General features: G+C 36.9%; 1 protein-coding gene across 3 annotated transcripts; it reads right to left on the reverse strand.

Annotated features, from left to right (window-relative positions):
• Positions 1–10,039: 10,039 nt before the first annotated feature.
• On the reverse strand, positions 10,040–22,578 carry LOC131150797 (uncharacterized). 3 transcript variants are annotated; one of them, XM_058101762.1, is made up of 11 exons: positions 21,814–22,578; positions 21,256–21,450; positions 20,459–20,803; positions 19,856–19,919; positions 14,476–14,693; positions 14,273–14,386; positions 13,778–13,883; positions 12,774–12,985; positions 11,710–11,816; positions 10,632–10,701; positions 10,040–10,509 (listed from the first exon to the last, which is right to left on the reverse strand). In XM_058101762.1, exons 1-11 carry the CDS (start codon positions 22,519–22,521, stop codon positions 10,507–10,509), a joined length of 2,142 nt encoding a protein of 713 aa, XP_057957745.1. In that variant the 5' UTR covers positions 22,522–22,578; the 3' UTR covers positions 10,040–10,506. The 3 variants fall into 3 exon arrangements, with proteins under 3 accessions (XP_057957745.1, XP_057957744.1, XP_057957747.1); XM_058101761.1 differs by having other exon boundaries at positions 10,040–10,701; XM_058101764.1 differs by lacking the exons at positions 10,040–10,509; positions 10,632–10,701; positions 11,710–11,816 and adding an exon at positions 11,823–12,211.
• Between the last annotated feature and the right edge of the window lie 136 nt (positions 22,579–22,714).

Below are 22,714 nucleotides of genomic sequence, written 5' to 3' on the forward strand. Positions count from 1 at the left end.
GGTAGTTTGAAAGAGACTTGAGGCGGAGTATATTCAAGCAGGTGGTAGTGCTATGGATCTAGGATTTTGTTGAGTTAGTCGACAGAGCAGCTTTGGCAAAGGTTGGTGAGCGTTTGGATGCAAAGGAGCAGAGTCAAAGGAAGAGATCTGCATCTTCGGGCTACCATCAGGGTCCTAGACAAGGTAAGTGGAGGAGAGGAAACCATGGCAGAGGGCAAAGGCAGGAGACGGGAGGAAAAGAAGTGCAGGCAGGGTAGGGTCCTCTAGTCTATCAGACGTGTGGTAGGAGACACTAGGGAGAGTGTCGAGTAGGTAAGGTGGTCTGCTATCGCTACGGTAAACCAAGGCACATGGTGCAAGATTGCCCTACACCACCAGATGTAGATCCTACTCTCAAACCATATCGGGGAGGTTATCAAGCACCATGTGGGGACCAGCAGAGGAATATGGCTCCAGCCAGAGTGTTCGCTTTGATGCCAGGTGATGTTGAGACGGCAAGCGACGTGGTGACAGGTATGGTTAGTATGTTTTCTTTAAAAGTTATTACATTGTTTGATTCAAGAGTTACACACTTGTTTATGTCTTCAGAGTGCACTAGACTTTGTGGGGTAGCAACACAATTGTTAGATACTGAGTTGCTGGTATCTACACTGACTAGGTCAGCAGTGAGATATAGTAAAGTGCTTCCGGGATTGTTTACTTGAAATTCATGGGAAAATCTTGTCCACCGATTTAATAGTGCTAGACCTACATGGGTTCGACGTAATATTTGGAATGGATTGGCTAGCAACTAATTTTTCCAGAATCGAATGCCATTCACGAGAAGTGATAATTAGACCTCCGAGACAAGCAGAATTCAAGTTCGTAGGGTGGCAAGTGCAATCCCAACCTCAGTTAGTTTCAGCTATTCTGACCAGGAGACTACTGTTGAGTGGTTTTCAGGGGTTTGTGGCAGTTGTGAAGGAGGTGTCAGAGAATGAATTGAAACTTGCTAGCACGCCAGTGGTAAAAGAGTTTACAGATGTTTTCCCATATGAGTTACCAAGCTTGCCACCTGATCGTGAGATAGATTTCCCTATTGATCTACTTCCAAGTACAGCGCCGATTTCTAAAGTACCTTACTGGATGGCGCCAGCAGAATTGGCAGAATTGAAGGATCAGTTGCAAGATATGCTTGATAAGGGCTTTATACGGCCCAGTGTATCTCCGTGGAGAGCTCCAGTTCTATTTGTAAAAAAGAAAGACGGGTCTATGAGGATGTGTATAGATTATAAGGATATTAATAAAGTGACAATCAAGAATAAATATCCTCTATCTCGTATAGATGATTTGTTTGGCCAGCTCCAGGGTACACGGGTGTATTCGAAGATTGGCCTCAGATCTGGCTATCATTAAGTGAAAGTGAAAGCAGAAGACGTCTCGAAGACGACCTTCAAGATCAGGTACGGGCATTATGAATTCCTTGTTATGCCATTTGGTCTGACGAATGCTCCTACTATATTTATAGACTTAATAAATAGAGTCTTCCTACCTAGACCAGTTTGTTGTTGTGTTTATTGATGATGTACTGGTCTATTCAAAGAGCTATAAGAAGTATGAGACACACTTAAGGCAGGTTCTGCAGATTCTTCGGGAAAAGAAGTTGTACGCTAAGTTCAGTAAATATGACTTCTGGCTTGAGAAGGTCGTGTTTTTGGGGCATGTTATATCTGGAGAGGGTATTTCTATGGATCCTAGTAAGATTGAGGCAATTGTGAATTGGGCTAGACCGAGGAATGTCTAGGAGATCAAGAGTTTATCGGGGCCTTTAACACTACTGACTAAGAAGAATGTTAGATTTGAGTGGGATGACAGCTGTGAGCAGAGTTTTCAGGAATTGAAGCAGAGGCTAGTCACAACACCATATTGATCATCTCGTCAAGGGGTGAGGATTATGTCATTTACAATGATGCGTCCTTAAAGGGACTTAGCTATGTATTGATGCAGCATGACAGGGTGGTGGCGTATGCGTCCAGGCAGTTAAAAGAATATAAAAAGAACTACCCTACCCATGATCTTGAGTTGGCTGTAGTTGTACACACGTTGAAGATATGGAGGCATTACCTATATGGCGAGCGGTGTGAGATCTTTTCCGACCACAAGATTTTGAAGTACTTTTTCATGCAGAAGGAACTGAATATGAGGCAGAGAAGGTGATAGGGGCTAATTAAGGATTTTGATTGTACCATCAGTTATCACCCAGGAAAAGCAAATGTGGTAGCTGATGCGTTGAGTAGGAAATTGCGAGAATCAGCGTTGGTGACTATGGAGATCCAGTATCCAATCATGATAGATCTGGAGAGACTTGGCATCGAATTAGTTGAGAGTGATTCTCAGGTACGTATCGCCAGTTTAGTAGTGCAACCTACTCTGCAAAAAAGAATTAAATTTGCTCAGAAAGAAGACCCAGAATTAGCAGAGGTGATGGATAAAGTACAGAGTGGTCAGGGGGAAGAATTCGGTATTGCAGATGACGGGGCTTTATGGTTCCATTCCAGATTATGCGTTCCTGCTAATATTAAGATTAGAAAGATTATTTTAGAAGAGACCCACAGATCTTTGTTATGATTCATCCTAACAGTATGAAAATGTATAGGAATCTGCGAGAGTCGTACTGGTGAAGTGGTATGAAGAAAGAAATTGTCGAGTATGTAACCCAGTGTTTGACGTGCCAGCAGGTAAAAGCTGAGCACCAAAGGCCGGTAGGGCAGTTATAATCGTTATTTATCCCGGAGTGGAAAAGGGATCATATATCTATGGACTTTGTGTCAAGACGGCATACGGCGTTGCACGGCCAGAATGCCATTTGGGTGATTGTTGACCATTTGACTAAGATTGACTATTTCTTACCTATCAAGATCAACTACTCCCTCAACCGTTTAGCAGAGATCTACATTCAGGAGATAGTTCGTTCACATGGGGTGTTTGTATCGATTGTGTTAGATCGAGACCCGCATTTTACGTCACGTTTCTAGAAGAGCTTGCTGGAAGCTCTAGGGTCTCAATTATCGTTTAGCACGGCATTCCATCCTCAGTCGGATGGGCAGACTGAGAGGATGATACAAACATTAGAGGATATGCTCCAAGCGTGCGTATTGGATTTTGGGGGTAATTGGACCCAGTTCATGCCATTAGTAGAGTTTGCGTATAATAATAGTTATCAAACCAGTATTGGTATGGCACCATTTGAAGCACTGTATAGTAAGAGATGTCATTCTCCTTTATTTTGAGATGAGATGGTGAGCGGCGAGTTGTGGGACCAGAGCTTGTTCAGCAAGCGTGTGATAAGGTTCGGCTTATCAGAGACAGAATTAGTGCAGTTCAGAGCCAACAGAAGAGTTATACTGATAATCGCCGCAGGAATCTGGAATTTGATGCGGGTAATCATGTATTTTTTAAAATAGCTCTGTCGAAAGGGGTTATGCGATTTGGAAAGAAAGGTAAACTTAGCCTTAGGTTTATTGGTCCATTTGAGATTCTAGATAAAATGGAGCCTGTGGCCTATAGGCTAGCTTTGCCACCTACATTATCCAAGATGCATGACGTATTCCACGTTTCTATGTTGAGGAAGTATGTCACAGACGCTTCTCATATTATCAGTTATGGTGAATTAGAGTCAGTGATTCACTGGTGTATGAGGAGGTACCAATACAGATTCTGGATAGGAAAGTGCAGGAGTTATGTAACAAGGAGATTTCTTAGGTAAAAGTTTTGTGGAGGAATCATACAGTTGAAGAGGCTTCTTGGGAATTCGAGAAGCAGATGAAGCAGAAGTATCCGCACTTATTCCAAGAAATTTAACTAGGCAAAATGTAAGTAGTTAGGTAATGTTTCTTTTACAGGTACATGTAATAGTTTAATTAGTAAGTGGTATTTTGGTTTTGGGAGAATTTTCTTTTGTATATGCAATCTCCTAGAACTTGGAATGTAACCACGATATTCCTCCGCCATAAGTGAGGGTAAGTAATAAAATAAGTAGACTTTTTTTCTTTTAAGGGATGGTAAGTTACATGAACAGTAAATTTCGAGGACGAAATTTTATGAGGGGAGAATGTAGTGACCCAAATAATTATAATATTTAAATAATATTAGAGAATGAGGAAATAGAAATTGGAAGGGATAAGGAAAGAGGTAGCAGGCCTCGTCGACAAGTGTGCGTTTTGTCGACGAGAAAATACCGAAGAGCAAACCTCTCATTCCTGAATTTCGTTGACAAGAAACAGAGTTCATCAACGAACTTCCTTTATGACCTCGTCGACGAGGTGACGTGGCTCGTCGACGAAGGCCGCAGTATAAATAGTTCTAAACACGATTCTTTGATAGAATTTCAGCGCAAAAACCTCCCTTCTCTCTCCCTTCGGTTCCCCAACCATCTCTCTAGTTCTCTGGGTCCATTCTTCGCCGGATCAACGATCCGAAGCCACCACGACACTCTTGAAAAAGTTCTCGGTATATCTGCTAGAGTGGATCGTCGGTGGGTCAAGTTTGGAATTCATCCCAGGTCCAGGGTAAGGCTTTCTACTCAATATTTGACTTCTTGTCAGTTGTAGAAAGCGTAGTACGCATAGAAATACTGAAGTTTAGTTCTGGGGAATGTCGTTTTCAGAGTGTTGAACAGGGAACCCTGCGGGTGTAGGACTATTTTCTTAGGGACTCTTCAGTAATCAGGTAAAGGGATAAACTAAACTAATTATTTTATGAAAATGTATGTATGTTATTACTGCATCTGATTTTAGGAAAATAAATATATTTATATATGTTTTATATTTGAAAATTAATGCTAAAAATGATGGCATGTTAAATATACGAAAAACCTATTTCGTGTGGCTTGAGTGGAAATTATAATGAAATACTGTTATATGATAAAAATATGGATTTTTAAAATAAAAAATCGGCGTACAGGGCGATATTTTTATATGATTTGTCAGCGTACGGACCGTGTTATGGATATGATTTGCCGCATACGGGCTATGCTATGGATATGATTTGCCGGCGTACGAACCGTGCTATGGATATAATTTACCGACGTATGGGCCGTGTTATGGGTATGATTTGCCAGTGTAGGGGTTGTGCTATGTATATGATTTTTCGGTGTACGGGCCGTGCTATGGATATGATTTACCGGCATACGGGCCGAGTCATGGATATGATTTGCCAGCATACGGGCCAAACTATGGTAAAATGTGAAATACCGGCATACGGGCCGATGATTTTCATGATATACGTATATATGCAAAATGACATGATGATATTGATTTGGCAATTTAAAGTATGAAATATTCATGTATCACAGTTTCATTATATGTTATATGTTATCAAAACCTAGTTGGCTTAGTTTAGGTTAGCACTTGCACGGTACTAATGCTATGTGTTCATGATTTATCATGATATTTGTGTTAACCCTGCTGTACGGAGTGGCGTGAGATTGGATGGTCGATGTGGTTTTAAGAAGTGTGAGCACCCCTGGTGTACGAACTAGGTTTGGCAGACCCACTATACTTTTGACTTGACTGTGGTCGGCCAACCATTATTAGGTCCCACCTTCGGGCCACACAACTCAGTCATGTGGGAGGTAATACATAACAATAGTCAGCTAACCTACCAGGGTGGTTTTGTATTATTATTATATGAGATGATCTATGCCATCAAAAATCCTTTATGTTCTGCTTTTAAATTAGTATATATGTTTTCCCATATATGATACATACAGTTTTACTGGTTATGTTTATGTATATGATTATATGTATGACACATAAATGCTCATATTGTCACACACTAGTATTAGTTTATTTCCCTTACTAAGAGGTGTCTCACTCCGAATTATATGAACTTTTCAAGAGCCCCTGATAGAAGAGCGGGTAAAGCTCCGCTATGATAGTTACGGCTGATCTGCCCTTTCTGAAGGGTATATATTTTGTGATAGGATCAGTTGGATCTTATGGGAATGACCCTAGGGCTCTTTTGGGTGGTTTATATATGTATATACGATGGATGTAGTAACTCTGGTATTGAGATGGATGGTATTATGTGTATGATATTATGAGATATTTATGATTTTATGTTTCCTACTGCTTAGGCTTCCGTTTGTGTGTCTGTTATATCCCTAGTACCCCACGGGTTCAAGTTGATCATGATCTGCTGAGTTTTGTAATATTGGATTTATTATGGAAAAAAAAAATCTATGGAAATTAAGCAGGTCGTTACAGGACCGAACCTCAATAACAAATATCGTGTGTCTCTCTCTCAATCTTATTTAAATTTCTACACTTTAGTTTTCGAATGTGTATGCTTTCATTTATCGTTATAATTATTTTGCATGCACACGTTTAAATGAAATGAGATATCCTGCAAGTGTATGAATGTTTGTTTATTGTTATATTTATTTCTCATACACGGTTTTTTATTTTGAATGGGATATGATTGGAGGTAAATTGGCGAAATGTTTAAATTAGTCAAAAAGTTTTTAATACCCAATTCACCCCCCCCCCCTCTTCTTGGGAATACACCAATTCCAACAGTAGGCATCCTTCTTAATGAAATTTGGCGTACAAGGAACAAAGTGATTTTTAACTAGTTTAATGTGGATTATAAAAAAATCAAAGATGATTTAAGTATTTCCTTTTCAAAAGAGTTCATTAATCAATATGATGATATTCTTAGATCCAAGTTGAGCATACTTGCAAGAGGACACCTCGATCCTCAACCAAACTTGATCAAACTTAATTTGGATGTGGCATTCAAGGAGATGTCATCTACAACCTTTTGTTATATTTATAACAAGGAATTCTTTTAAATGAACTTTGGGAGCTCGGACTAAACATTCCTCGCCTCTAACGCCTTCGCGGGATGAACCTTGGCAACTTTTTTCTCATTGAGCATAGCAAACTTGTTGAGTTTTGTGAATGTTGAAATTAAAGGTGATGCAACGTTGGTCATTGATGAGATTAATGGAGTTTGTCACATGGGCACTAGGAAAATTCAAGTTATCATTTTGACATTACAAGTTGCAGAGCCTCCTTTCTAGTTAAATTCGACTTTATCCACAAGGAAGTAAACTTCTCTGTCCACTTGCTGCTTGGGTTGCTAATAGAAAGTTCATGGAAGATACATATTTCTTGCTTAGAACATCTCCCCTTCAGTTATGAACTTCATTTAGCCTAGACTGGAACCCAAAAAATAAAAAATAAAAATAAAAAATTCTAGTGTTCTACATACTCATGGACAATCTAAGCAACTCAACTTCAAATTCTAGAAAAGTACAGATTTTCAGGCTAACGAGTATCTGTTGTCTAAAGGTAAGACATATGGCTAGTGATTAAATTTCAATTCTAAAAACATATCGATAATAAAAGTTCGGTTTTCTTTATGTACTTTACGACTAGACAAAAAAGAGCTAGACAGATAAATGAAAAATGATCATAAAAAAATAATTATGTGCTTTATGACTAGAGAACAAATAGGGAAACAAGAAAAAACAAATGAATAAACATGAAAAGCAATCAAATATATTGCGACTACAGAAGAAGCACATGAAGATAAGGGTTTAGGGGCAGAGAAAGGGGCATGAACTAAAGCTACCATAGCCAAATCCATGCCTGTCATATCAAACGATTCAAACCCCTCTGTGCTTTTTCTTCCAAATTAGCCACGTGATCATTTAGCAATGGCAACCGTGATGGGGCCCACTGCCCACTGCACTCCAAGATTTTGGGCCCCACTGCCCTCAAGTGGGGGAACTGGCCTACCTCACCACGCCCACACGAATGTGCTTTAATATAAACTTGAATTAGACATTAGATCTACCCTTACGGATGATAGGTTTTCATTCCTTGTGGCCAAACACTTTCTCATTTTTATTTTTTTTAAGAAAAGGTACTGATATTTTCGAAGTTGGACCAAATACCAAGCACCCTTTCTTGAGGATTAGAAAGTTTCAAAAAAATTTTGCCGACCTCACTCGAGTTGATTAACTTATGACTTTGATGACTCCAATATCACGGGTTCGATTCTTCTTTGAAAGTTTATCTCGGTGAATTATCAAGAGTGCGTCAATGGGCAGACATCTTTTATCCTCCAAGTTTGGTGCCGCACCATAGTATCAAAATGGCACGATGGTAACTAGAGTTCCTAAATTATAAAAAAAAAAATTACGAGCATTACTTAAAATTTATTTTTAAAAAAAGGTATAATTTTTTTTATATTTGATGAAAAGTCAAACACGAAAGAGACATAAGAATCTCAAAACTTAAATGTTAAAAAAAATTTATGTGATTTTTGAAGACAGAAGAAAGGTTTGCAAATTTCACAAGAGATTCATGAGATTTTTAAAATGTTTTGTATTTTTTTGCCAAACCGAAGGTCAGTGGCTTTTGTCTTTTTTTTAACTACTAAGGTGGTGTTTGGTTCATGAAATCAAAAAATTTCTCATGCAATGATATTTTTGAGAATTTTATTTTTGAAAATGGGATGTTTATCTTATAAGAATATTTTTGCTTAATTTACAAAGTGAGATTCTTAAGATGTGCACCAATTGGTTGTGTTAGTTTTTGTTCAACTCGAGAATATTAACGTGTATTTTGACCAGATGATTATTCTACTTTTGAATTAATAGTGCATGAAAAATTATAATATTCTCATTAAAAAAAGTACTAATAATGCATAGCAAAATAAATATGTGCGCTAAAAATTTCAACTATCATGAATTTAAAAAAATATAATTAATAATCTAATTAATCGGAATACTTCAAAATGATTTCAACACCATTATATTTTGTTACTCGCAACATAATGATAATGAGTACTTCCATTTTTCACTATTTTATTTTTTATTATAATAATATATTATTTTAAATATTAATACTAATGTGCAATAATACAATATTATGGTAATTAATATCCAACCTTCCAAAATAGTGGGTGCAATTTACTGAAAAAGAGTTCTCATAAAAATGAACTTTCTATGAAACTTAAGTGTAGTGGTGCATAGTATCACGCCTCATTTTAACCTATTATTATGCTATGCTCTAAAAATGGATTTATGATTTTGAAATAACTGTGGTTATTATGTCAAAATGGATCCCAAAGATAGTAACGTGAACATTGGAGAGAATGAGAATAATGTATACATAAAATGGAATTCCCCTATTTTGTAGAAATCCTTAATTCACATTAAGTGTGGAATTGCCTCCATATCAAATTTGACTCCTAAAACAAATGTAAATGCTAACATTACATTCTCGAGTGTTAAAAATGTCACAAACCAAACACCCCCTTAAGGAAGTGCTTGTGCTCCCAACCCTCATGTTACCTTAACAGACTAACCTAAACTACCAAACCCCTAGTGCCCATTAGTAACTTAAGCTTAACTAAATTGAATTTTAACATGTTCAAATTTAACCCGTTTAACAAATGAACCTCCAAACCCCCATCACCCTGATCAATTTGGAGCTGCCTAGGTGGGTCCGAAGGACTTACCTAGGTAGGAGTTCCGAGTCATCAAAAATATAAATAAATAAATGATTTTCAAAAATCGAGCTTGAGCTAGGCTTGTTAACTAAATGAGCAGAGCTCAATCTTGTTCATATTTTAGCTCATTTGTTAATCATACCTAAAACGACTCTAAACGGATCAAAACTAATCTTGTTAAAATTTTGATTATGAGTGAACTTTAAAATTAAATAAAAATTACTCTTTACACAAGTGAACTCGAATGGTTCAATTCATTTAAAATGTAAGTTTATTTTAATTCATGTTTTACAACCTTGTATCATTAAAAAAATTAAAAGACAAGTAAAAATGTCATTAGTGACGTTAAAGAGAACAATATATATATACACACCCGCGTGTGTGTGTGAGTGTAAAATAATGTCAAATGAAAACAAACTCAAAGGCCCTGGTCAAGCTCAAAACATCTTTAATTATTGCTTTTTCAATAAATAAATAATGAATAAAGGAACCACCCCTAGATTAGCTACTGTCTAAAATATAATTATGAATTGAATTGACCATCCAATTGATTAGAGCTTTTCCATTAAAATATAGGAATTTCTATGAAGCAGAGATTCACTATAAAAACTCATTCAAATGGTACATTGGGTGTTTCTATGAAGCAGGCTTGAAGCATAGCAGAAACAAAGAACAAACAGGTACTTGCTATTTCAATGAGTTTTTTTTTTTTTTTTTGCATTGGCCCATCCTTTAAGTTCAAGAAGCAATGAACTTCTAGGAAATGCAGATCCAATTCGAAGCCACCCATCATCTCAAATGCAGATTTCCAACTTGAATGAGAAGATTATATTAATATTGCTGTGCTTGATGGTGATTTGAGGAGATGAGGGTTTCTGTGTTGGGTAGTTTACAGCCAAAGCACGATTCATGGTGCAAACTCATCTTCATCGTTCATTGCACTGCAAGTTGACCAAGGATCTTGACAAAAACAAAGACCCAAGGCCTGTTTTCAATCTTCGCTTACTAGATTAAAAACAACAAAAAAAATGAGCATCCCCGTTTTAGGCGACAAATCAAGATAAAAGAGCAACCATGGCATTGGAAGATTCTGGCCCGTCGTTATTAACACTGGGTATGATGTTTACCGGAGATATGAACTTGACAAATTCCTTCAGTTCAGTAAAGCTACAATGCTCGCTGTATGGAACTTCATACCTGAATAAAGAAAGAGAAGCAATCTCAAGTTAGTAAAAATGATTTGCTGCATCACTACGAAAATGACAAATCAGTTCTTGCTCATTTGCATATGTACATGACCGTTTATGGTTGCATTCAATTATTGACAACCAGAATACAGGCAGAGGATTCATTTTTGAACTAATATATCAGTGAAGTAAATTATCCATCCTCAGTTTTACAGGTTGCGACACCCTTCTGCAGTGGTTCCAACTGAGTAAGCATGCCCATTAGGCGTGAGTATAATTCAGTCAAAACTGAAGTAACCGAGTAAATTCGGTCAGCTCAGTTCAATTAAAAATTTATTTGATTCGGTTCTATTTTCATTTTCATTGAATTTTCCGTTCAGTTTTTGAGTTTAATATATTTGATTAACTGAATTAATCGAATAGAATAAATTAATAATTAATAATTATATATACTATTTATATTAAAATACTTTATATATTATATCTACTAAAATTATATATATTATAACTATATATATATAAAAATTTTATATATTTTATATATATTAAAATATTAAAACGGTTAAAATCGTTTGACCGATTGAACTGAAATTCAGTTCTATCGATTTTGAGTTTGGTTAATATGGAATTTTAGTTCGGTTCGGTTAACAAGATTCCTTAACTGAAATTTTTTAGTTAATTTGGTTAATTAACTGAATTAACCATGCCAACCGAATGCTCACCCCTAATGCCCATTGCCCAGCATCATCCCCTTCCAGTACAATCAATTTGGGGCAACCCATTCAGCATATACATAGGCCACAGCCATGCCTCAATGCAAAATTAATGCAATGGGGACAAAACTCGAGGGATGGAGAGAACCAACAAGCATAGGTTGTTCTCAAGACATCTAATTGGTAAGATAATACAACGGGAAAGCAAAAAAAAGAAGGTAATGCAAATGGGAATATCACGCAGAGAAGGGAGATAAAAAAACAAAAGCACGAAGGTAATGCAAACTGCAACATGACTACGTCACCTTATGATGGTTCCCTGCTGCCACCTTCGCCCCGGCCCTGGAGACTTCTTTCCTTTACCAAATGTCCAACCAGTGGGAGAGAAGGCAACAATAAGACTGAATCGAGCCTGGCCAGCAAGAATACACATAAAGTGAACAATTCAAAGAAATTTGGATGCATTTAATCACTAGGTGAGTACCAATTCCATAAATAATATACTTTGCACTATTATTGTCAATTAAAGCATCATTCAGGCAGGATAACTCATTCAATGAGTATCAAAAACTCTGTAACTACATTTAATCAAAATTGCTGATCAAGCTGACAACATGAACAGGAAACAGGTACAGAACTAATAACAATATACATCAAACAATGAAAAAATTCACCAATAAATCCCCATTTTGCAGCTCAATGCTTAGGCATGGGCCAAAGAAACCAAGGGAGCGTCTAGCAGGCAACCATAAGCACCAATCCCTACCTCCCTAGCATTAAAAAAAAATCCCCAGGGACCAAGCGTGCCTGAAAGGTCACCAAAACATGAGTTGACTGTCAGAATTAATTCACAGAAAAGCTGAAGTTGCACAGCCCCCAAGAATGGTTCTTAATTATCCCTAACCACATGGAAAAGACCACTGAGTTCGAAGGGTGGGGAAAGCAGAGCCACCATACCTTATGCTGAAATTTTAATTTTAATTTTTTCTAATTAGAATAATGGTGACATTGAGTATCAACTCCATACCTTTTGATAAAAAAGGCTCTGACCATGTCAGAGAACTAATTCACCTAAAAGTTTAAGCTGTTAAGTGCGACACTATTAATGATTTTTACTCTTAAGATCAAACAGCAAAAATTTGTTGTGTATGAAGAAATCTATCTTCATCTTCATAGTTCATAGCTATTCTTTTAATTTTTCTATTTGTAAGCTTCCTTATCTTCCGTCAAATAACAAGGTTTTCACCTCTAGAACCAACTTCCCATTGATCAAATATTATCCCAAAGTTGAAAGTGAAACCATAAAATAAACTAAAATAAAATAAAAACCCTTACAATAAGGGCACTCTAATAATTTGGCAGTTCTCACCGCATATTGATTGGATATGTGTTTCAATCGTCTGAAGCTTGCAAGTGTCCACATTGGCACAACATGAACATGGCTTTCCTGTTCATTTGATGTAAGCCACTGCAGGTCCTCCTCAGGGAGCCCCAAACATTCCAAAAGACGCATCTTTGCTGCAGTGACATAAACCTTCTTACGGAGAACACGAGCAACCTCCAAGAACAGTCTTTCCTTTCCTGTCAAAAAATAATATTTTTTTTTTTAAACACATCTGGGACCTGGGTATTGCACGTGTGGGTGTAAGAGAAAGAGATGCAAAATATGCACTGGAAAGAGATACAAACTTCTCTGTTGCACACTTAAAATTTAAAAGCAGAGAACAATAAAGTTGGGACAAAAATATTGTATGGGTTTTCAATAACAAGAAATAAATTTGAAGTTGAAAATTAATTATCTTGGATCAAAACTATCGGGTTATAAAAAGAAAAACAGAAGAAAAAAGAAAGAACACCCAATGCACAATGTTCCCATGCCCAAAGAAAAAAATGCAAAAAGAACAAACACCCTGCACACAAAGTTTCTGCACCACATTCAAGGTACCTGAATGTGGTGCAGAAACTTTGTGTGCACGGTGTTGTGTGCAGCCTCACCTTTGCATTTGAAGAAGCTATCTCTGTGACTCAAACCTGGGATCTCAATGTTTGGATACAGTATCCTTACAAGTGGGCCAAGGCTTCCCACGAATGATATAATATAATCAAAGTCACAATGGTCAGAAAACTTGGAAAGTACACCTCATACCCATAGACAATAAGGCCATTTGCCAGTTGGGGAAGTTATAGATTTGGATAAAAAGAATTAGTTATACAGAACATCACAAAATCTAACAATGTTTTATTGTTTTTATCACATTGACCTATTGGGAGCATTTGGGTAGTGATAAGAGAGAGAGAGAGAGAGAGAGAGAGAGAAGAGAGAGAAGGGAGAAGAGAGAGAGAGAGGAAAAGAGAGGGAGAGGAAGAGCATACCAATTGTGTAGCTACCAATAAGAAAGAGAGTCTTCACGTTGAAAGCTTCTGCTTGGATGGCCTCAATGACAAACTGTATCACAGCCTCCTGCTTTGGGAAGTCATACTGCAAACAATAATATCATGTTAATACTTTGCAAACTTCAAATGAAATCAAGTCCATAGGCCACCTTAATACCTGTTGTTGATTACTTATTAGTATTACCTATGTTAGTAACTATTTGTAGTGGTATTATGGTCATTGTGACGTACTTGACGTATATTATAAATAGAGAGGGAGATCTATCATTGAGATTAGGTTTTCTAGTTCACACAGCATTGATATCAACACCTTTCAACAAAATACAACAACAGAAAAAACTACCACGATTAGTGGCCTTCAAACAAGCCAAGATAGGCACTAATGAGAAATGAAAAGTTCAAACTGAGTCCACTTTTCTACAGCACAAAACATGAGACATTTCTTGGAAAATGTTGTTTTAGATACAGAAATACCTGGGGATTACAATAAGTGGTATCAAGAATGAGAGTGTGGATAGGGCACTTCAGTAAAGCAGGCATGCTTGTCATTTCCTCACTAAAACGAAAATCCCCTGTGTGTAGAACAGCCTAGGCACATAAAGAAACAAGGAGTCATTTCAGAACCAATGATAAAATCATAACGACACAGTATTTGGTGGGGTAGAATCAGACCACACCTTACCACTGGGGGGTTCGAAGAGTATTATTATTGATCCCGGACAGTGGTTTGCATCCAAGCAAGTCACACCAATACCAGCAACACTAATCTTTTGGTTGAGGGGCAAAACTTGTAACATATCCCATGGGATCCCAATCTTCATGCTAACAAGCCTCGCTGTGATCAAGGAGCAATAGATTTTCCCATGACAAAAGGACCTTGTAAGGCCTTGATAATCTGCAGAAACAAGTAAAAAACAGCTCAATGTTAGAATTATGTGGCAAGGAGGTGTTGAAATGGGAATATAGATATATATATATATATATATATATATATATATATTAAAGACAAGAATTAATGCAACACAACATTCCCAGTAATGATAATCCATAAAGTTTTCTTTTAAATTCTTGCATATAATTCTCAAGATGGCTCCAAATACTCAGCAAGAGACTAAGGGCAATTTGTTAATGCATGTTCACAATGGAGACCAGAGCAGGCACCCATGCATTTAAGGTACGTGGTCTTCTAGGATTGCCAAAGCTCCATAAACATGTCATAATGTGTGTTTCTTTGAATCAATCTAAGAAACAAATAAGATGGTGATTAATAGAATCTAACATGTGTCATTTAAGTGGCTTGGTTCTTGCAGAATAAATGTGTACGAGGTTCCAATTATAGTTACTAGTTAAAATAGGGAATAATTCCTTTTTCAGTCAACATTATTCAATTTCGCAAAGAAAATAATTTGTAGATTTAGAAACATCTCAAGGTCCTCAAAAGCCTCTCCAATATATACAAGTCCCATTAAACTTTTTTTTTTTTGCAAATATATCTATATAAGTAGACCCCTGGTGTTCCAATTTTTAGAGCATACACCATACCACAATCCATGGTGTATGTTGTTTGCAAATGATATTGTTTTGATTGATGAAAGTAGAAATGGAGTAGAATCTAAGTTAGAATTATGAAAAGAAGTTTTAAAGTCTTGAGGTTTTAGGATAAGTAGAAATAAGATACAACATATGATATGTAATTTCAACCATCGTCAGAGGAATATCAAAGAAAATATTAAACTTGAAAATTAATAGCACTAGTAGATTTCGATACTTTGGATCTATTATGCAAGCGAAAGGAGAAATCAATGATGATGTAATACATAGAGTTAAAGCAAGTTGGCTAAAATTGAGTAGTGCTTTGGGTGTGCTATATGATCGTAGAATACCATTAAAATTAAAATGGAAGTTCCATAGGACAGCTATGAGACCATCCATGATTTACTAATCAAAATGTTAGGCAACTAAGAAACAACATATCCAAAAAGTAGAAGTTGTCGAAATGTAAATGCTAAGGTGGATGAGTTGTAAAACATTAAAGGATAAATTATGGAATGAACATATCTACAATAAGTTAGGCATAGCACCAATGGAAGATAAGATAAAGGAGGGGATGCTTAGATGATTTTTGCATCTACACCAATGAGGAGGAGTGGGCTAGTTACTATTACTACTAGTATAAGGGGTTAAGGTAGGCCTAAAATAACATGGAATGAGACAAAGAGGAAGAATTTAATAGCTCTTAATTTGTCAAAGAAAAATGCTTCAATCGTGTGAATTGGCAGAAAAATTCATGTAGCTAACCCCACCTAATGAGACTTAAGGCTTGGCTTATTGATGTTGTTGTTGTTGTGCCATACCGCAATCCGGTTCCCATTCCATGAACTAGAATGTTCTACATTCTAGGAAAAATGGTTCCAATGCAAGGGATGACCATGTCCTAACAAAACATCCGCATAAGAGGCACATGTAACATGGCACTTGCCTAGCACACTATGTCAACAGGCCAACCACAAAGTAGTCACACGAGTAAAGGAAGATGAGGATCCGGATATCAAGGCAAGGTACATGGTGGTCTCACTCCCTCATCTAGGAAGATTTAAGAGGTGTTGGTTTGGTGACTAAAGTCAGGGGCTATGCCAAGCTGTAGGCATGCCCCAATAAACCAAACCCTTGGGGAGAATATAGGAGGTAAGCACTACCTTGGATACCCCTTCTTTGTGTTATCGTAGTTACCAAATGTTTTTTGCAGCTACCAAGAAACATTAACACCCTAGAGAACCACATATTGGTACAAACATTCTAAAACATGGTACATTTCCAAAATTTAGTTCAATATTTTTAGATAACATAACTTTTTATCAGGTATAAGTGGGGATTCATCATAATTTCTATCATTATTAATCTACTCCACAACAAAAACTATTTTCTAGATTTAGAAACAGCTCAACATCCTCTCCAAAATATAAAAGTGTCATTACACCTTTTTTACCAATACAGCTAATTTAGTATACCCCTAACATTCCACATTTTAGTGTCAATCCCGTTCCCATTCCAAAAACTAGGGTATTCCATGTTCCAAGTAACATTGGCATAAGGGCCACACAAAGCAATTGATAAAAATACAAGATAAAATTGCAAAAAGAAACAGAAGAAATTTACGTGGTTTAGTACTAGCGCTACATCCACGAGTAATCAGGCAAGAGTTTTATTACTATCAAGGTGCAGAGAAAATACAACGAGGGAGTACCACTCTTCTCCCCAAAATTGAGAAAAACCACAACCCTTGCCTAACCCAATAAAAGAAATGTGTAGGAGAAAGAATCCAAAGGTGAGCCCCTTTTACAAATTCAATCTCTTTTGACATGAATTAACACTCTACAAACTCAATTTACCTCTCTCTCCGCCCACATGGCAATGAGACCTCACTCCTTATATAGACCCAACATGTATATAATGTTCAACCACCCAATAAATAACCATGCTAAAACTGTCTATACAATTGCATATTGTCCCCAAGGTCAAGACATGACTTTGAAAAGATACTCTGGCATGCCTATGAAGGTAAGTCATTCACGTCATCCCACAAAGTCTTCAAGGAAGAAACCACCAAGTTACAAAGTCAATCATGCATGCCTTGGAGAGATATGCCTTCGCTATCCAAAACTTATTAATTTGCCTTGAAAACTAGCTTGGCATGGCAGCTAACATTATGCCCCATGCAAGAATCAACTTCCAAACACCCTTCTTCCTTCCATTTACTTTAATTTATTTACTTTATCATTTATATAAGTTGGGTCCCACCTATGCAACACCAGAAAACATTAGCACCTTAGCGAACCACAAATTTCTAAAATGCGCATGTTTTCATTCTAGAACGCTAAATCTAATGATCAAAAGGTTTTTCAAAATTTTTAGTTAACATTTTTTTTATTAGTTAAAGCAAAGAATTGTATCACTATAATTCTACTTCCAATAATTATTAATCTATTTCATAATAGAAAATCTTCTACAAAGTTAGAAACACCTCATCATCCTCTCCAAAATATACAAAAGCTACATAATTTTCAGCAATATATGTGCATAAATATACCCCTAACATTCCCCATTTTAGAGCTATCATACCGCAGTCTGGTTCCCATTCCATGAATGGCAAGTTTGGCAACAATCCACACTCTAGGTAAAATCTGTGTGGTATTAAGTATGCGTAAATAAAAATACAGTTGAAATGTGATGCGGTACCACAAAGAGGGGCTTCAATGTAATCATAAATCATCCCCTACAAGACACCTAAAATGATGGCACCTTCTATATCATCAACCAAGGTGGTCAAGGGGCCTTATGTAAAAGCAAAATAGTGGTTTCAACCATCCTCATTAATGTTGCCCACTAAAATTAGGGTTTCTATCCTTGTGACAAAGAAGGCAAGAGTGTAAGTGTTAATACTCTGGAAAACTAGGCAAAGTACCCTAGTAATTACCACAATAAAGATGCTTTAAATTCTCCTCCTAGCCATCCTCTATGATGGCCTTATTTGACATATTGTGTGACATCTCAGTTCTTGACAAAAGAACACCTGAAATAAATCAATAATGTGCTAACAATAGTGGTTTATTTAAGGTTAGAGGCAGTAGGAGTGCAAGATGAAAGCCTCTAGAAAACTTGAATTAAATTAGTAAAGAAGGATTTGACTATCCTGCAACATTCAAAGGATGTCCTCTATTGACCAAACTTAGAAAAATAGGATTCATATAACTAACCCCTTGTAGTAGGATAGTTGTTGTCATTTTTTGTGTTCAAGTGATATGCTACTTCCACAATGGTTCTTCCCCTTCATAGAGAGTAGAAAGGATTTCTATTTGTTTGATTACCACTATGCCAAATAGTTTAAGCTATTAGGTTGTGAGCCAACAATGTATATCAAGCTTTAACACTTCCCCACACATGTAGCCCAACAGCACGTGGAGAGATAAGCACACGATAAATAACACGCATTACAAAAAAATATAATAATTTTTTTTAAACACCACATAATAAATGCGGACAACGAGACTAGAACCCAAGACCTCATGGTAACCAGCTCTAAAACCATGTTAGATTACCACCATACCTAAAAGCTTCAGGGCCTATTTGGCATCATTTCTATTTTAGGTTTTCTTTTTTCGTTTTTGTAAATTGAAGAAACAAATTATGAAAACAAAAAACGTGTTTGTTTACGTTATTGGTTTTTGTTTCTATTGACGATTGCTTTTATCTATTTGCGAAAAAATTGAAAAGCATATTTCATGATTTTCAGTTGTTTTGGTAACCTATTACTAGAATATCTTAGTATCTAAAATTAAATTTTTTGAATTAAACTACCCATACTTTTAAATTAAAAATAAAAAAAATATTATATGAATTTAAAATATAATTAGAATAAAAACTTCCCCATAAAATTCAAAAAAAAAAGAAAATAATATACGTCATTTACAAAAAAATTTACTATATCTCAATTATCATGTACAATAAGATTGTTTTTGAAAAGTGAATTTTGAAATATAATAATTAAGTAAAATAATTGCAATAATTTTTTTTTTATTATAACATTTTTAACTTATATTACATTTTTGTTTTGTTATTTTAATCATACTTTGTAATTATTATTTGATCCAATGACAAAAATGAGCATTTGTTTAATCAAATTTGTTTTAGTTCTAGAAATATTAACCAAACAAGTTACTGCCTTTTGATTTTTGGTTTCTGTTTCTGATTTTTAGTTCTTACTTCTTCTTTTCGTTTCTTAATTTTTTACACTGATACCAAACAACCCCTAAGTCATTTGGTTATGGGCCAACAATGTATTTCAAGCTTTAATGCTATTGTTGCAAACTAAACCCAAACTTATATAAGGAGCAGATGTTTCCAAAATAAATTCATTGTGAAACAGTTATTCACATTCCTTAACTCAAAAAATTGTTCATGAAATGAAGGTTTAGTGCCACCAGTCCATTAGGTAAAGAACCTGCATCAGAATATCACTACACACAAGAATGAGACCAAACAAGGGATAATTGTACTTACGATCCATATGAAAGTGAGTAAGAAACCAATGGGAACAGTCTCCTCTAAGATGACGAAAAGCATCCTGCAGAGAGATTCAAAATGGAATTAGAAATGAAATCATAAAAGGTTCTCAAGAGAAGGGGAGCTTGGGTCCAGCAACCTAAACCACTGCGTGTGTGTGTTTGTGTTAGTACCAACACCTTTTATGGTCAATGGTTCCTATCTATAGAAAAAAGTTCTCTCAAAGTTATTTTTCTAAAACATTGCCTCTATTTCACCTTCAAGATACATATCAAGGCAGTAAAGGAAGGGCAAAAAAAATTGTGCATGCATCCTAAAAAGGGTGGCATCACAAGGAGGTAGAATAAACATGGGCATGACAATTCATGCTAGAAGTAGCACCAAGCTAAACTATGTATAGTTATAATGGTGAATGTGGCTTCAGCCAAATGGCCACGTTCCATATTTTGATCAAGACTTCCAATTTTCAAGTGCAACTGAAAACAGACATCTTACATAAAATAAAAAAGTGGGAAACTGCCAAATCAGAGAATATTAACAAAAGCACAGTGCTCTAAGAATGTAAGTGACAAAATCCAAAATCAGATGAAGGCCATTTACCACTCGAAATGGTGTTCCTGGTATGCAGCACCACAAAGGAACGTCCCGGAGCTTTCCATTCTTTATGCGATTATTAACCTGTTTACGACCAGAAACTGAGCAACTTTTTTCTTTCACACGTTGCACATTAGAGATAGCACAACATTTGTTCCTATCAGCAACAGAGCCTGCAAAATAATCAGTAATCAACTTGCTTCCAGCTACTTTACTGGTTTCCTCCACATTAGATTTAGAAGTGCCTGCGCACATATCAATGGTATGTGTACTGCCTCTCCTTAATTCAGCAAGGGCATGTAAGATCTTCTTCCTAGGACCAAGCGCAGTAACACCAATGCTGAGGAGATCCTATAAGTGACAACATTTAATAAGTGACACTAACAAAAAATCACAAGTGCAATTCACAAATAGCCCAAGACATTTAAGAATTTGTAACCACCTTTGCAGCTAAGCACACATTCACGGGCAAAAAAACATAAAAAAAACAAAATTGTGGATTTTATTACTCTTGTAGTCTCGTATATTATACAACATGGAGAACACGTATTTTACATATTCTGCAAGTGAGTAAATGTGTGATGGGTGTGTGTGTGCAATATCCATTCTTCAAGTTAGCACACGGAAAAAACCATAACCAGCTAGTATTTTCTATAATTTAGGTGTATGCATGCAATAAAGTAGGTTTCCAAAAATCACAAAAATCTTTTATAGTCCAAGAGAATGACATAGAAAGCAAATGGAATTTTCTAAGTTGAATGAACAAACATTTAGTGGTCATTTTGAAGTACTATGAAGCTTGCCTCTTCTGTGAGCCATTGTAGGGTGTCCCAATCAATCTCTTCCCGTTTAAAGACTTCTTCATATTTGCCTAGACCCAGATTACGGAGCCAAACAAGAACAGGAGGAACATCCATGGCTTGACGAGAAGATTGAGCAGAAGAGTCATCAACAATTTGATGTGAAAATTGAGGTCCTCTATCGTCAGCAGAAACAACCTACACATTCAGCCAGCTGACAATTAGATATCACACAAATGGACTGCAAAGTTGTCCTTACGAATTGAAGAATGTGATGATTATGATTAGCCAGTCTCCAGAAACGCTAGCTCAATTGCTCAATTCTACGTGTTTGTGCCGGTGGCGGGGGCACATCTAAAAAGAATGATCAGGCAAGAATGGCTTGAATGATGGGCTAATCAGCAAGCGCACTGACAGCACACAGTCACATGGACGTTTATTCAAATCCCACAAACCCATCAGAAACCGCTTGCACTATCCTTCAATAATTAATAACCACTATAAATCTATAACTCAAAACAATTTTCGAAGAAGGAACAAATCAGTGTAAGGCATGCTTACATTTTCAGAATCCCCTTTGTCAAGGCAATCGTTAGTATGAACCTGTCGTAGTTCTTCACTCAAATCAGAAATGTCAACACCACATAAAGGGCAATGGACAAGGCCCCCGCCGGATCCATGTTCTTGAAAGTCTACTCCGCTGGAATTATCTTCAACATCCCCATGAGAACACAAGTTGAGTAACGCCTCAAGCTGAGTACCAGGCTCAAAGTCCTCAGATTCGTCGTCGCTCAAGCCGGCATTACCGACGACGGACCTGCTGTCTAATCTCGTCACCATCAACCTCGACTCTATTGAATTGGACAAGTACCCCCCATTTACTTTCAATTCTTCTTCGCATATTCGCTCGCAATGATCAGAAACAACCCCAGAAGTGCAGTCTACCTGCGATTCGGCTATGGAACTGCAAATCTTATCAGAATCGGACGGCAGATTTTCCTTGCCGGGGTTGATGGAGTGCTTCAGTCTCTTGGAAGAGCGGAGGGAGGTGTTGGAATTGGAGGGTTTGAGGGGTGGTCGAGGCTGGGAGCTGCTGAGCTTTTTGGTGGATGTCGATGTGGGTAGAGGCAGAGCGTAGGTGGGGCTCTGGAAATCGTCGTCGTCGTCATCGGCGGCGGACACTGTAGGTGGAAGGGAGAGGGAAAGGGGCTGAGATGCCGGAGATTGAGGGTGCAGGGGGGGCGCGAGCTTGGACTTGGAGGAGGGCATGGCGCTTGACCTTGAAGGGGAGTTTTCGAATTTTTGAAAAGGGAAGGAAGGGGGAAATGGGTGCGATCGAGTGAACTGAGAAGGTCAATTTTATAGCCCTGTTTAAAAGATCAGTCTAAAGTGGCTAAAATCCAAATGCCACTACCCTTTAAAAATTATTAGAGAGAATTGAATTTAGATTTGAATTAATAAT

This window comes from Malania oleifera, chromosome 3 (genome assembly GCF_029873635.1).
Source record: "Malania oleifera isolate guangnan ecotype guangnan chromosome 3, ASM2987363v1, whole genome shotgun sequence".
NCBI classification, from domain to species: Eukaryota; Viridiplantae; Streptophyta; class Magnoliopsida; order Santalales; family Ximeniaceae; genus Malania; species Malania oleifera.